This window comes from Gouania willdenowi, chromosome 6 (genome assembly GCF_900634775.1).
Source record: "Gouania willdenowi chromosome 6, fGouWil2.1, whole genome shotgun sequence".
NCBI lineage: Eukaryota > Metazoa > Chordata > Actinopteri > Blenniiformes > Gobiesocidae > Gouania > Gouania willdenowi.
Window position 1 is genome coordinate 54,168,196 of NC_041049.1, and position 14,584 is coordinate 54,182,779.

Consider the following 14,584-nt stretch of genomic DNA (forward strand, 5'->3'; position numbering starts at 1 on the left):
ACCCAGTTTTACCACCCACATCTCCTGCTCCCCCTTAGTCCCATCTGAAGACTGTCTACTGAGAGCAGATCAGGGGACCCAGAGTGAGAGACAGACGGATAGAGTGAAAAGAGGAGCAAAGCTGTCTGTTTTCCCTCTCCCATACACACAATTACCCTCTGTGATTTTGTGCCTTTTGTGCTACCACTCCATACATCAGAGTGAAGTAAGTGTGTGAAATTTGATGCATCTCCAATACCAAATCTAGAGGATGGAGAAATGAAAGCTGGAGTAAGAAAAGGTGTGGGGTAATGTTGGGAGCGCTGACTCACTCTGACTTGCCTGCTGCTGAGCTACTGTTCAATGTGCATGTTTTTTTGTCCGAGGCCCTCTAGGAAGTCATTCAGCGTGAGAGCGTTTCAGGCACTTGTTGTGTGCTGTTTTTGTGTCCTCGCTTTTGGTTTTGTCCCTTGCTGTGTGTATGTGTTCATTTGATTGGTCATAGCAGAATCAAAAAGATGTTTTTTTTCCCGACTTGAAAATGGAAATAATAAAATATATAGGTTTTTAGCTGTGAAATACATGCTCTTGGTATTGATATACAGTTGCATTGACCTAACTGTCAGATATACATTGACTATATATTAAACCTTCACATTACGTGAGTTATTGTTAATATATGACGCGCCATGAGAAAACCAGAAACAAGTCGGCATGAGAGAAACCAAGAAAAAGCACAAAAACCTTTATCTGAGAAAATTGTGATTTTAAAAAAAGAAAAAGTGTTTACGAAAACATTCTGTTGAACTCTTAATAAAGAAAGCTCTGCTTCAAATAACAGCATCAGATGTTTTAAACAACATGTGTTTGAAAAGGTCTTGTTTTAATGCTGAGCAGCTTGCATTGAGTCACAAACAAACCAATAACTTGTCGTCTCATTCGATAGAAGCAGAGTGGAGTTTCTAAATGAATGCTGCTCTTTGATGAAACTCTAAACTGAAAGCAAATGTATTAATTGTGAATGGTATAAAAATAGTTAAAATGGCTATTGACAAGCAGGGTTGGGTAATGCAAATACACTTGTCACTGCCCCTTAGCTAGATCCTCGAGAGGTGAGAAAGACTTCAGAATCTTTGGGTGTGTTCACACCAACAGACCAAAAACGCTCTAGGATTAGTTTGCACGGATAGTCCACCTCATTTGAGCGGTATGAACATGAAAACAGAGCAGATCAAACAGACGTATGATAGAGCGATTGTTTCTGCTGGTCTCAGAGCGTTTCCAATCGAAGCCTAGAGTTTAGATTATGTTTTCCGTAAACTAGGCTTTAGACTATCAGGATTTTTGGGCCGATCACCAATCAGCAAGTTTAAAAAAACATCTCCGATTATATGAATTCAGGTTGTTTTTTTTCGGTACCGACCAAATTCTTTCGGTATTGCCTAATACAAATTCACGGACAATCAAATGGTACCATTTTTTGGGACCTAAACACAGCCTTGTGACTGTGATGGAGTGGAAGAGTTGAATAACTGCGAGAGAAGTTGGCTTCTGTGTCCATCACCGCCCTGAAACGGACAGAATTTTTCGCTATGAAAGCGAAAATAAACGGGAGGCATCGCTCTGCTTTAGGACTCTCACTTTTAACGTGCTCGGGCTGAATAAACAAAACAAACGCGTACACACACACACACACTATAACAGCAGACACTGTCCCTGGGGAAGAAGTTCGGTGTTCAGTCGCTTCGCTCCAACCAAGAGACATTTTTGTCGTTTGCGCAGAGGTTTTCATCTTTGTGCACAATTTTGAGTGAAATAAAGCCATGTCACGTATAGCAAACAACTCTTCAGTGTAAATGAGATGATAAAACAATTCAATGGGAGCATCTAAAGAAAGTTGTATCACGACAATGCGTCATTGATCTGATGGGCAAATTAAGACATTCCTGCCGATATCAGCCGATCCGATATAGCTTATCAGATTGGTGCAGAGCCTACTGTAAATGCAAGCGCACTCGGAGCGGACTATAAATATGAAGTATATCGGAGATGATGTAAAGTGCACAACATTGTGGGTGGTCAGGAGTACTGGCGACGGTGAAAAACGGGGCATTAAAACCACCTAAAGCACAGCAATTTGTTGCTGCTCCATTGTTGAATGTTGTGAAAGGACAAACGAAGAAGGCAGAAGTTTCTGCACGCTCTTAAGTGCTCGTTTTGATCAATAGTTGAGAGGCTCTTCAGGTTTCTGTTATTCGGCCAAGAGAAGTCTCTACTCCAGTAACGGCACTCTCAATTAGTTAGTTCATAGAACTAACTCAGAAGTTGCCCTCTGAACACAAACTGAACCAATCCAAGGTGATACATTTATCCAAGACTAAACCGCTGTTAAACCACTCTTTGCGGGAGGAGAATGTATGTACTTTAGAGATATAACTTTGTCATATAGTTGCACGATACCCACGGTACCCCGCGGTGCCAAATTGTAACGGTTCCTACTAAACTAGAAATTCTACACGATGGTACTACCGTGTATTACGATACTACCGGTGCCAGTTTTTGCTACATTGCAGCTGCCTCTACTCTCCTCCCGGCTTCTCACTGCACAGTCTAAACTCACTTTGCGCTACTCATTTGAAAACGAATTATATACATACAAAGGAGGGATCACATCAGGTCCAGAGCTCTCGGACATCACCACTTGCGTCCGGGTTTGTGCGTGCGGTCCTTCACTGCTGCAAGGCGTGAAAACTCCGAGCCTCTGCTCCGGCTGACTGCTCCTTCCAATGTTGCCACTCCGTCGTGCACATTGGCCAGCGGCCTCTCACTCCGGTACGACCCCAATGACAGCCCTGCTGCTAGCTCTGTGCCACAAGGTCAGAGCTCACGCCGCCACGTGGTAGCATGAAAGCTAATCATTCTGCTTTTCCTGCCTGCTTCAAGCGGTGATGGAAACTAGGAGTGTGGCGATATTTAAATTTTTTCACACAATCGATTATCGATATGCTCACGCTAAATATCAATTTTATTTATTTTTTCTTCAAAACCTTTTCTGCTTTTTCACTAAAATGTGCAGGTAGGTCTTCACAGAAATTTTGTCACTGTTGAAGGAACCAATATTTAGTTTACTGGAATAATGTGCTATAATTGTGTCACTGGTTGAAATACCCTATTTTTTGTTTACAGAAAGCACTATTGGAGATACTTATTTGTTTACATTGGTATGTTGACACTTATTTACAGAAATGTTGCACTAAAATAGTGTCACTGTTCATAAGACACTTTTTCAATTTATTGTCTTTCAGAGATATAAAATAAAAATTGTATTTTTCACTTAATCTTTTTTTTTTCTTATGTCATAGGTTATCGTAGATTGATTTCTGACCAATATATCGATAATCGCAGTATCGTCATATCGTGAGATAATCATTATCGTGAGCTTTGTATCGCGTATTGTTTTGTGAGATACCCAGAGGTTCCCACCCCTAATGGAAACCCAGGCTCCTCTCACCGAGGGGACGGGATGCACTGCACCTTCGACGCCTCCGTTGTAGGTCGGAGCGTCCGATGTCCGCCTAGGCCCCCCTTCTGCCTTCCCACGGAGCTTCTGCCGTAGTGAGCGAAGACACTGCCCATGACCTCAGCCGGGGCTCCCAGCGACCTGCCGCCTTTGTCGCCTCTCCGGAGGAGGAGGATTTCACACCTTCCACCTCTCTCCCGAGCTTGGACACCGTGGAGCTGTGCAGGCGCGTGGTGATACGCCTCGCCATCCCGTGACCCACCGTCGTAACGGAGGGTCGCTCTGCGATCCGCTCCGCCTCAGCGAGGCCCACCGGCCTGGCCTGCGGCTGCAACGCATACAAGGAGAAAAATACAGTCAGTCCTTTTTTTTCCTCCCTCAGCGATGCAGCTAGATGTTCCTTGTTCACCAGCTCCACCTGTTACGCTTACGCACTGTCCCAGAGCGGTTTTTGCTCCAGGTATTTTCTGGCCCCCTAACAAGGGGGGGGCGGCATTCGCCCTATCCTGGGTCTACAGGCTTTAAACAGATTTCTCAGGAAATATAAGTTCACGATGCTTACGCACGCCTCCCTCTTACGCCTGATGCATCAGGGAGGTTGGTTCACATCTGTCGACCTGAAGGATGTGTATTTCCGTTATATCCCCCTCACAGAAAGTACCTGAGATTTGCTTTCCGCTGGATGTGCCTTTCACTGAGCCCGAGGGTGTTTGTGTGAGCCTTGGAGGCAGCACGAGCCTCGCTGAGGAGATGGGGCATCCGCTCGGCCACCACTTTGGACAGTCGGCTGTTTTTGACACAATGATTTGCCACAGTGCACACTCGCATTCTGTCACGTCACCTTTCTGACCTAGGGTTCGTGACGAACGCAGAAAGGAGCACCTTGTCCCCTACACAGGAAACTGTCTTCTTGAACTGTCTGTGCTTGGTGCCTCTCACCTCACACCTGTCGGCGCCGTGGGTGGAGACATTCAGGGTATGCCTCGCGCTGTTATGACCGGGCAAATCTGTTCAATTCAGATTATGTCTCTGGTTGCTCGGATTGATGTGCTTGATGACATCATCTGCCTCGGCCACCTCCACGTGAGGAATTCCAGCTGTGGGGGTTCTCATGGGCTTAGCCGTGTGCGTCATGGTGCACGGAGGGTTCTGGTTACACCAGAGTGCAGCGCAGCTCTGCACCGCTGGCGGGCCTCAGATTTTCTGACTCATGGTGTTTCCATGGAGACCGTTACATCCAGGAAGGTGATCTCCACATACGCCAGCCTGAAGGGCTGGGGTGGAGTGTTCAAGGGCAGGTTGGTGAGAGGCTGCTGGGACGCAGACCTCCGACGCTGCCGAATACATTATTTGGAAATGTCAGCAGTGTTCCTCTCCCTGATCCACTTCCTCCCGTCTCTCGGGGCACATCATGTCATGGTGAGGACGGACAGTATCACGGTGGTGGCATATATATGAACCACCAAGCTGGCTTATATGCTTTTGTTGGCTGCTGCTACTGGCACACAGGCAGATCCTGAGGAGTTGCAGTCATCTCCTTTCCCTGAGAGTGACGCTTGTTCCCGGGGTTCCTGAATGGAAGTGCGGACTTGCTGTCCAGGGGCGCATCGGTGTACGGAGATTGGAGGTTACACCCAATGGTGGTGCAGCAGTTGTGGGCCCGTTATGGACGAGCTGAGGTGGGTCTGTTCGCCGCGGATTAAAACACGCAACGCGCATTGTTTTTTTCCCTGCATGGCACGGATACTCCCCTCGGTGCCATGCACTGGCTGGCAGAGATTTACCAGCTGCTGTGCGCTCCTCCTTGGCTGCTCCCGCTGCGCAGGGATCTGCTGTCACAGGCAGGAGGAACGATCTTCACCCACACCCAGAATGACTGGGACTGTGGCTTGGCCCCCGAATGGCTCCATCTGTTTCGAGGGTTGGTTCCCCAGGGGTGTCTCATCCCTTTTCAGGGTCCGGGGTAGTGATCTTATCATCCCTGCAGGGCCTGATTGACAAGCGCGTGGCCTGCTCCACAGTGAAAGTGTATTTGGCGGCGATCGCAGGGGACTTTGGAGATAAAACGGTGAGTCAGCTCCCCCCCACCCTCCCTCCCTCCCCATGGCAAGACCGCTGGTTTTAAAAATGGTAAATGGTAAATGGACTAGATTTATATAGCGCTTTATCACCACAATGAAGATGGGATCGAACCCCCAACCTCTTAATCAGAAGACGACCCTCTACAACCTGAGCCACGGTCGCCCCTTTACTGACTTGATAATAATTAATTATTTTAATTAATAATGATTATCATATTACTAATAGAAACGGGGTTATATACTGTACATAACCTATAGATCTTAAGCATCCTCCCCTTGAGCCACTTGTTGTTACTAGCGCTGGCTTCAGCTAAGTGGGTTAGTGACATCCGTGTGGTCTCGGTTCACCTGTCATGCGCTCAGCTCTTCCCGGTCGATGTGAGGATTATTTTGAAGCCCAACTCGGCCTTTGTGCTGACGGTGGTGGACTCTTCATCTCCCTTTGACCTGTTGGCCTTCCTGCCTTGCAGGATGAGCAGCGGTCTAATTTGTCGTGTTCAGTCCGTGCATTACTCGCGTACATGAACATGTAGGGGGCCTCAGGAGGTGCAGTCAGCTGTTCGTCTCCTGGGCTAATTCCCACAGGGGAAGCCTGTTGCTAACACCTGTCACAGGTGTTGCCTACGGGGCAATGGGGGCCGTTGCTTTGGCAATGGCTTCCCATAACCAGGAACAATGGTGGTCATTGTTTTGGCCTGCGAGGGTTGGGGTCTGCGGCTGCCTGAGGGCCTTCATGCAAACTCGACTCGATGTCTCGCCACGTCCTGGGCCTTGTTCAGTACATTTGTGCGGTGGCGAGTTGGTCCACGCCCCTCACGTTCGTCCGGGTTTACATGCTCGACTGTTTGCTGTCATAATGTATAACGGACTCTGCCTCGCGGGCTGGTTTTTTCACTCGATTAGCATGTCTGCACTACTGGAGCTGCCATATCCCATAGTAAGACATCTCACAAAATATTATAACATGGAAATATAGGTTATCAGAATCAACTTTATTGACCAAGTAATGTGTGTTTACACATGAGGAATCTGACTTGGTGAACTGTGCTCTCTGTAATGGTGTAAACATTAAATAATAACAATCAACTAGAAAAAAAATAAAAAATAAACATAATATGAAACAGTAGTCTAGACTAATATGTGCAAAACTAAATAAAATAACAAGATTACAATAACAAGATAAGATAATAATAATAACAATAATAATAATAAAATATAATAAAAATAAGATAATAGTGCAGTAGTGCATTGATGAATAGTGCATGTGAACATTTAAATTATGTATATAATTTCGGTTCTATGAGTAATATGACTGAGATGTCTCACCAGACAACCCTTCTTGCTCGAACAAGTGAGAAGAGGTGCTTATTTTGAATGAGGAACTGTACATCCGCCCTCCCTCCTATAGAGGGTGGGAGTGTCCTTGGTGGATAGAAAGTTCTTTCCAGCCAATCAGGGCTTGGCGGATTGAGAAAAGTGCTTCTGAGGGCTACAGGGAGTGTGTATCCCATAGTGAGACATCTAATATATATATATATATATATAGTGAGTTTTTTTTTTTTTTAAAAGACAGTGGATTAATTATTTATATTAGTTAAAAATAAATTGATGTGCAAGAATTATTTTTTAAATTTCAACCATATAAATTCTAACTTCATTTATTTTTTTGTATTGCTTATATGCTTTTGTTCATGTACGCTTATCATGCACCAAACAGCACTATAAGTAATTAATAAGTATTTCTAACTTGTACAAATACAATGCAGTTCATAAAAATAATATTAAAAAAAAAAAATCTTCAGTATCGTAATATTGTCTGGTATACTATCGTGGTTACTCATTTTGGTATCGTGACAACTCTACGTTGTCAAATACTGTTTAATTTCTAAGTCTGTGACACCCTTGGAAAGCTTAGAAATCACTTTCAGAATCTGCAAATAACTCAAAAACACCGCCTGGCCAACTTGTTCCTGGTTTTCTCATGGCGCGTCACAATTGTTATAAAAAGTTTAAAAAAAAAGGTTTCATTTGTTACACAAAACACGTACGATACTGCTGGATTATTGTGAACGAACTGCTGTGTTGTTTTTTGTTTGCCAGTGGCAAAGCCCTACTTTTTAATCACACAGGGAGTTGTGCCCATTAACCCTCTATCTACAGTATTGCCTAAAGGAATAACATGGCTAGAGTGAAACGGTTAAACTTGTTCTCTTTCAGTTAGTTTGGGTGAAAGGCTACAATAGGAATGAAAGTATTGACCTGAGAATGACTTTTATTAAACGAAGCAAACAAATACCTGAGAGTGAAAGTATGTGGAAATACTATCCAGTTGTGTTGTTGGTGTTTCACGTGAAGCTTGTACCTCTTGTGTAACACCTTTGTGGAGAAAGGAGGGTTCAGAGATCTGGCCTTGAACATGATGTAGTTTCCACATGGATGTGTGTGATGGTAAAAATCCCCAGCTCACCCCTGTGACTGATTGTAGGTGAGATAGAATGCAGGACTAGAAGATGAATTAACTTATTTTCTGCTACTATTTGAGAGATGAAGCTTCCCCAACAAAAGAGATATATCCTGTTGTGTGACTTCCTCACATAAAGGATTTTTCTCTGGTCTAAGGGATCCCTTTTGTCTATAACGATTTGAGACTGCAGGTTTGGCTCAAGCTTGACACCTTTACCTCTTGGCTTTGTATTTATTTCTTTTTTTAATCTGTTTGTTTGGTTTAGTTTGTGAAATCATATGACAATGATTGTTTTGAGGATCCTTTGGTGTGTTGTGACCCAGCTAACAGTAAGTTAAGGCTTTTTTTCTATCTGGCTTCTCCATTTGTCCATTAGTATTCAGGCTGTGTTACCATCCAGCCTGCTGTCCGCCACTCATTCCCCAGACAGAAAATCATCCGGCGTTGATTAATTTCAGCCTATTAGCACCCCTCGTTCTCCTCCCCTGGCTCCGCCCAGGTTAAATCCCGGAGCACACCCACGTGCACGTTCGCAGGCGGGGGTGCTGCTGGGTGAGCGATGGCAGAGAGGTTGCCAAGGAGCCAGTTGTTGTCAAAATGATATTGATGAGACTGCTGCTCTGGACCTTAGAGTGTGTAGATAGTGTGTAATTTGGGGGCTTATATGCCTACAAAAAGTGTGTGTGTCTACGCATGCGTGGGCATGTGTGTTTGCTGTTGGAATGTGAGGTCTGTGTTTGCTGAAAGTGTTCACGTTTCTCAAACATGCGCGCCTGCTATCATGCATAACTGCTTGCAGAGGCCGTTGTGTGTATGTGCGTCTGTAGCGGTGTGTGATATCCAGCGTTGCCATGGCCTGGGGGGACATGGGCTTGTGTTTGTGTGTGTGTGTGTGTGGGTGTGTGTTTGAGTGCAAGCTCTGCGGAGGCCTGTCCTAGTTTCCTTCCCCTCACCAGGGATCCAGAGGGTCCAAGGACTGACGCACATCACCTGACAGCCGCCACACTGCTGCTTTGTGGCCCAGCGTTCTATATATGCGTGTGTGTGTGTGTGTGTGTGTGTGTGTGAGAGATGTAAGGAGATGGTTGGAAACCCATTCGTTGGAGCATTGTAGCAATAGTGTCTTCATGTCAGAAGATTGTCTAATCGCCTACAAAAAGTGCATGAATTTTATTGGGTTGAACCTTTCTTTGAATGTGTTTGTTTACCTTGGGGCAAAAAATACTGCCAAAAGTGCCTAATGGCAATGCAGATGATCTGCCTCACTTCAGTGTTGATCTCCTCATTCATACAAAACAATTTATCACTTGAATCACTGTTGGCTTAGTGCATTGAACCCAGGCTGAAAACACATTTAGTCTGAGCTTAATATACTGTAAGTCTGATTAATATTTTAACAAAATGTAGTCCACTAACAAACATTAGACACTTGTGTGTTGTATTTTTTTATAGCTTTTGTTTTTGTGATTAAATGTTACCATTGATATTATACTTATATTTTAATAAATGAGGTGTCAAAACAATGGCCATTAAGCCTTTTTTCCGCCAAAATTCCCCTGGGCCTTTAGTTTGGATTGATTATTAAGAGGTCCTCCTTTTGGTTGGACCCAACATTCCTGGCAGTTTGAAAGACCTTCCACACAATAAGGGACATATCTCTGCCTTGGTGAATCTCCGAAAGAACACATAGGTCCAGCGTTTGAAACCGAGATAGTTCCAGAGAAAGTTCACACCCTCTGATTGAAACCAATGTTTTAGAACAAAACTCTATGAAAAATTGGACTCAGCGCAGAATGTTCGCACTACTCGGAGCTTTAACAGTCGAGCGCACAGCAGCATAGTAGTTTCCAGTGAAATTCTATATTTCCCACAATCCTTTGCACTTCTTTGTAGCTCTTGCACTCTTTCTGGGATGTGTTTTAATGGCGTCGGAACTGTCGTAGCTCATCTGCCAGTCTTTCCTCAAAGCTCGTCTCCATCTCTTCTGGTCTGTTTCACCAGGCAGGTGAAGTGCAGGTCAGTGTTACATTTAATGTAATGCCGAGCAGTGTTTTGTGTGACACAAGGTACGCGGAGCGGAATCCACCCAGTTGTAAAATTGGAGCTTTGCATTCACTGGACTTGCAGACGTATCTTTGGAGTCTGCTCTACAGTATGTACATTCCGCCCGAGTATGTTTGGGCCTTTCGTCGCCAAACTTCCATCTACAAACTCTTCCCATTGTTGGTTCTCTATTCTTATAGAAGTTTGAGGGATCACATCTGACAATTTGTAAAATATCTATGACATATTCACTTATCTCCAGTGACCACATAGGTCCACACCTTAAAGAGGTTGTTAGCATATTCATAGTGGCGCAGTCTATATGCACACGCCCACAGGCCTGCCGGCTTTCATCAAAAAACCAGTCATGAATATCTTATGGGCTGCTAATGCAGGGTGATACGTAAGGATCTGAACACATTAAAGATTTAATACCACCTTAGATTGGCATAAATTGAATGATTAAGAGGATTGAAAAAGCAGTTGTGAAAATGATATCTTACAATAGCACAGTTGGTATTTGAAATATTTTTACACCTGACTTCCTGCTTCTACTAACACATCTGGCAAAACTGAGGAAGATGAAAGAAATGTGAGGCTATTCATAGATCTGCAACTTTAGAGAATGCTAATGCCATGAGGAGAAGACATGGTTTGCACCCTGATCGAATAAGCAGCAGATCAGTGCTAACTGCGTTTCAATAATTCAGTATCACAGGTCTTCAGTGGCATCCAGTGTGAGCTACTGAGTCTGACCCTCCGATCTTGACCCTTTAATAATGCTGAATTGCAAGTTAAACGTCGGAATAGCTGCAGTTATTCTGCGTCTCTTCGTCCTTTAGTAAATTCTGCTGACCTTTGAGTTTGGCCTCTTCCCTGCAGAGACCCGCCTCCCACCTGGTACAGGCTTTATATGAATATGTGTTGGTGCTGCAGCCGCATTGGATGTTTCACATTTGGGAGGTCGTGACCCCACAGCCTAGAATACACATGTCTTCATCTGGCTGATTACTTTATAGCATTGGGACATTGAGTTGAAAGCACAGTCCTTTGACCTCACAAAGAAGGTTCTGTCGATGCTGTAAGAGACCTCATGTGGTTCTACAGTGCACTACTTAAAAAGCAAATCAGTACTGCCCCCACCTCTCCGCTGTCTTATCTTTTACCAGTATATGTATGTCGATGTTAGTCACACCACTAAAAGTACTTTTTCCTGTCCGTTGTGTCCTTTTTCCAAAGGTAAACGGCTCCAGGAGTGGGTGTGTGTTATATTGTGCCTCTTCCTTTTCATCTTGAACTTCTCCTTCCTCCTCCTGCAATTCTCCACCTTCCACATCTACAAGATCCTCCTTGGCATTGGTGAGTTTGAACAATGTGGGCGGGGGAAAAAAAGGCTTCAGCCAGAAAAAATAAAAGTTTACCTCAGCTAATTAAAAATAAAGAAATACTTGTGGAAATATTTCTATGATTGTACATATTCTGATACTAACATTCTGTCTTCACCGGCCAAGTCTTAGGGATTGTGACGGCCGATTTTGCCTCAGGAATGGTGCACTGGGGGGCAGACACCTGGGGATCAGTGGATATCCCAGTTATTGGCAAGGTGAGAACATGCACAATTTTTCCTATGTTGACAGTAGTTGATGTAAACGACTACTTACACACATTGAAATAAATAAATAAAACAGTGACACACAAAAATCTGACACATGAAAGGTTTTACTTCATAATTTCTATTTTCCCAGTAAATGTATCTTTCATTAGCAAACTTTGTTGCTATGATGAGTCAAAAATGGACCACAGGCTTTGAATTAAAATGTTCATTAGTCATTTGGTAAATTAACACATGGCTCAGTTCCAAATCTCCAAAACTGCAAGCATTACAGTACATGTTATGTCTGTATAGCCGTTAACACGTGGAAGTGTTAAAAATAGGCTACTGTAATACAGTATTTTTCTGGTTGATCCTACTTCAGACCTTATGCGACCCCTGAACTAAAGTGAGTTTGACACCTTTAGCATTGACAATTTAACAATAAATAAAGTTACTGCAATTTCATTGTTGACAACCACTAGAGCTAAAAATCTCCATACACCTCCATGTTTGTAGGTGGCAGTAGGTTGCACCGTAAAGCCTGGTATATGGTTCTGCGTCAGGACCTACGCCGTCAACATGAGGCAGATGTTGGCCAACTGTACTTCTGCATCGACGGAATGCATCGCTATGCGATGGGCCGTCATGCCGCTAGGTAGTTGTGGCTATGTGTGTGATTACAGGGAAGCATTAAAAAGCCCTTGTTTATTTTCCGGTCACAGAAAACAATGTTTTATAAGCATTCTGGATTCTTTCTTACCTACTGTACCTAACTATGTATGTATTGTTGGACACAGAAATGAAACAACGGTTTCAAAACTCACACTTTATTTTTCAATATAAACATATGCAACATGCAAACAAAGTATTAAAGTGTAGCGAACGCAATGTCGACAGTTACGCCAGGGGCGAGGGGGCCCCGACCCCGCCGTAGATCCGAGAGAAATCAGCGAGGTAACTTGGTCTACGGCCACGGGAAGCGGCGAGTTGGGAGCGGAGCAGCGGTGGTGTAAAACTCACTTTAAACATAACGTCATGTCTGCTACTCTGGCAGCCTCCACAGCATGTTGGTCATTGTTTACTGTTAATGAAACACACACACACACACTGTGGGTACAGAGACGAGGCAGATAACAGTAAACACACCTTTTGTCCATAATTGACTCTGTTTGGTGGTGCTTCACGTGGGCTGCAGCCATGAAAGGAAATAATAAAACTCTGGCACTTTTAGTCCGTCTCGGTTCTTTCTTTGATTCTTGTATTGTCCGCAAAAAGTTGAAACATGGCGGTGTGACTGGAAAAGGCAGTGACTGGGGCTGAGGTTTGAAGCAGACCAATCACATTGCTATAGTTCCACGTCGCCTCAACGTGCAGTCAGGATGTTTGGGAGGAGCACCTCAGGTTTACGGAGAGGGGGTCTACATCTACATAGAGTGCTACGTGCTTCTACGGCATCAATTTTACACGGAACCATATATCACACTTAAGACTTTGATGTCATTTTGAATAATGCTGTGTCCAAAGACTTATACTTACAAGAAAACAAACAGGCTATGGGTATTTCCCCAAAACTGAAAGTTTACCTTTTTATTAACACAAGTATTTGAAAATAACCATCCTGATACTACCACCTTTAGGGCAAGGACTGCCGTTTCTACAGTTTACAGTATTACGGCCTAAAATCTGCAATATAAGCAATCCATTCCAGACTCCGCTTCAGCACTTATATTCAACAGCTGATAGAACTAAATACCATCAGTAAAAAATAACTGAAGTCAACATGAAATTGTTTTTTTTGCACTTTAAAAGGATAATTTGTTTTTGAGGTTATTTTTCTGGATCTTCTAATTTTCTTGTTCATAATGTTCAATTGTAGAATATTCTTATTCTTAGGTTAAACTACTGGTTGTTTAGCATTTTAATAGGATTTTTTTGGTATTATTGGATTTATTGATGTTTTTTCTGGTCTTCTATTTAAGAAATAATAAGGTTTTATTCAATTGTAGAATATTCTTATGTTTGAGGTCAAAATATATGCAACCCGTTGGTTAATAAGTGTTTCATTTTATCTCATACCTACTGTTGCTGTCTAATGTTTGAGTAATATCACTTGATCAAGCCTTTTCTAACATTCCACACCACAAAATACTGTGTCATCAAATGATGTTTCATTTGCACTGATATTGTATCGGATTGATATCAGCATCGGCCAATAAAGTTCACAAAAATGGTTAAGTAGTGATGATGCGCACATGAAAATTATACATGGACGTAAGGTGGAAGGTGTGCTGCTATAACCTGGCTTTTGTTCACATTTGAGCGGTCGTGGGTTAGAACCCTGTTAAACAGCAGCGTCGGGTCCTTCACATTTAATCCTGCTCTTGAAGCAAGGTTGAACTATACTTCAGGTTACTATAAAAAGGCCAGTATAGTAAAATCTTATCATGACTCAGAAAATCAAAGCCTACTCACTCTGCTAAGGCCGTTTCATTATCACAGTAAGGTGGATGAACTTCATTCCTGTGACGGTTTTTGTTCTGCCATAGTTCCTGGAAACCAAATGTTACGGTAACACAAAGGATTCTCCCTGCAGACATGAATTCCATGGTCCCACTAGTGCCACACACACAAATGCATGTGTGCACACTCATCACCTTGAACCTCCACAACCTGTCACATTACAGTGCCAGATGACGCTGTGCACATGTGGGTGTGTGTAAGATGGATGCACATACGCAGAAATTGCACATTACAGGCAAAAGCTTCCATTAATGCATAGACATCTTTTTTTGCCTCATTTTTGGAAAGGTTAGAAATGAGGAAAGGTTATCCTCATTTCATCCAATTAAAATCACTGGGATCAGGTGCTTTGTGCAGATTGGCTTACATGACCATTGCTTTGA

General features: G+C 43.4%; 1 protein-coding gene across 1 annotated transcript in view; it reads left to right on the plus strand.

Moving 5' to 3' along the window:
• LOC114466041 (transmembrane protein 189) overlaps positions 1 to 14,584 on the plus strand; it is a 44,683-nt gene that overhangs the window by 11,474 nt on the left and 18,625 nt on the right. The window contains exons 2-3 of the mRNA XM_028451476.1: positions 11,327 to 11,446; positions 11,599 to 11,690. Of these exons, the coding sequence (XP_028307277.1) occupies positions 11,327 to 11,446; positions 11,599 to 11,690 (212 nt within the window). The remainder of the gene's footprint in view (positions 1 to 11,326; positions 11,447 to 11,598; positions 11,691 to 14,584) is intronic.